The 2,221-nt window shown below is 37.9% G+C and overlaps 1 protein-coding gene across 1 annotated transcript; it reads left to right on the forward strand.

Moving 5' to 3' along the window:
- Window positions 1-615: 615 nt before the first annotated feature.
- LOC123270131 (myosin heavy chain, clone 203-like) lies at window positions 616-1,566 on the forward strand. The gene has a single exon (XM_044736069.1). The coding sequence runs from the start codon at window positions 616-618 to the stop codon at window positions 1,564-1,566; it is 951 nt and encodes a 316-aa protein (XP_044592004.1).
- The last annotated feature ends 655 nt before the right edge of the window (window positions 1,567-2,221 follow it).

Below are 2,221 nucleotides of genomic sequence, written 5' to 3' on the forward strand. Positions count from 1 at the left end.
ACTCCTTGGGGAATTTAATCTCAGAAAATTAATTTATCCGTCGGACTCTGGAAGTCGCACCGTCCGTCGGACAACACTCGTCAATACGCGATCTTATGTCAGATGCGTGAGGGAAACCTCAACCAACATTTTAAAATGATACAAATTTATTAATTTTGCAATATTTTTACCAATGCTTGACGCAAAAAAAGCCTTCTACCAACTCTGATAACATTTTTTTTTACTATTATTGAATTTAAATGAATGTCGTATAACATCAGTCATCTGAATGACCTATCAGTAATTAATTGACGCTTATTTTATTAAAATAATTAAATTAAATTGATGAATCAGTTATTAAGATTTTTCTTTTAATTATTTAATCACAATTATAATTTTATAATTTAGCTATTATTATTTAGAGACTGATTATTAAAAAGAAAATTGGTAGATCGTCTTCTTAATTAAGCATTAATAAATAAAATCTAAATAATTATTAATAAATAAATCTAAATCTTAATAATTAAGCATGGGTAAACGATTTTGAATTAAAATATTTTTTTTATTTTATTTTATTCAATTTCTTTTAAGAAATTTTATTTTTTCTTATTAATCATTGTGTCGCGTTAATTAACCATGGCGCCACCAGATCCGATGACCGAAGAAGAACTTCACGAATTAAGTGAACGTTTAGAAGCTCAATGTCGTGACCATGACAAACGCGAAGCCGATATTTTATCACGTGAGAGTCTACTTAAATCTCGATTAACAGATTTGACGGGTCGCGAGCAGCGACTTCTTAGTTGGGAATCTGATTTGAAAGACCGCGAATCAATTATTAGTAAAAAAGAAATTTCATTAGAAGAACGCGAAATTACCTTGAAGCAGCTAGAAATCGCGGGTCGTGGAATTAACGTTACCGAAAAGGAACTCGCGGAAAGGGAGGCTGAATTAAATGCTTTCGCAAAAGAACTCGAAGATCGAAGAGCCGAATTAGATAATAAAGAGACAGAAATCGAAAATCAAGCGCGGGAATCAGCGGATGTTTTCCGCCAGGCCAGAACCTTGGAAGCCGAACGCTATCACGAACGGGAAAACTCCCTCAAGGAGCTTAAAAGTTCGTTGGATCAAGCTCGTAACGATTTACAGGCTAGGGAGGATGCTCTGAATCAGCGGGAAACCGAAATCGAAGCTCAAAGCAAAGAACTTCAAGAAACCGCCGCGGGCTTGACACGGATGATTCGTGAAATTAAAGAAGCAAAAAAATCTGAAGGAAAAAAATTAGAAACAAAAAAATCAGAGGAGCCCTCCGCAATTTTATTATTAAAAAAGGAATTTACCCAATTAAAAGGCAAAGAAACAAAACCCGTTGTAGTCGATTCGGTAACCGGTAACAGTAACATCACAGTAAGAGATGCGCTATCTTATGTCCCTACTTTTAACGGGTCTAGCTCTTCAGTATCAGACTTTATCAGATCCTGTAAAAGAGCATGCTCCATGCTCCCTACTAGTTCCGAATTCATGTTTTTGACCTTGTTGCGTCAAAAATTTAAAAGTCCAGCGCGCACTACGGTAGAGAACATGTGAGTTCGAAAACCTTTTGAGGACCGTTTTTGATCGTCGCCGCTCCGCAAACCAGTACAAGGCCGATATGGAACACATAATCATGAATTCCAACGAAGATATGGTATCTTATGTTAACCGGGCCCGAGCAATTTATCGCGATATATTGCACGCAGAAATTTCGACTCAGAAACAATTAAGATCGATAAAGATTCTATCGCAGCTTTTCTTCGAGATATTCCACCGCTTTTGCAAGTTCAATGCCGATTAAAACCGCATGACGATTTAGAACAAACTTATACGTCCGCGATCGAGGCATTTAAGGAATATGAAATGAATATGAAACGTTTCAAAAACCAGTCATTAACCTCCCCAGTCGCGGTAGCGGTCTAAAATAAAACTAAAAGGGGATCTTCGGGGGGTAATCAAAGGACCAACTCGTATGATCCTTGCCCCTGTTGTGGCAAGACTAATCATCCCCTCGCGAGATGTTTTAAATTTTCTTCATTACTTCAATCTCGTATGGGTGAGTTGGGAAACTCGATACTCCTGGAGCAAACCAACGACGGGACCTTCGGGAGTCCGGACAATTCCAAATCCCCGTCGAAAAATCCAGAGACCCCGTCAACATCACAACAGTAATGGTAAATCTCCGTCAAACTAACGTGCCCGCGATTTT

Source organism: Cotesia glomerata, linkage group LG8, assembly GCF_020080835.1.
Source record: "Cotesia glomerata isolate CgM1 linkage group LG8, MPM_Cglom_v2.3, whole genome shotgun sequence".
Lineage (NCBI taxonomy): Eukaryota > Metazoa > Arthropoda > Insecta > Hymenoptera > Braconidae > Cotesia > Cotesia glomerata.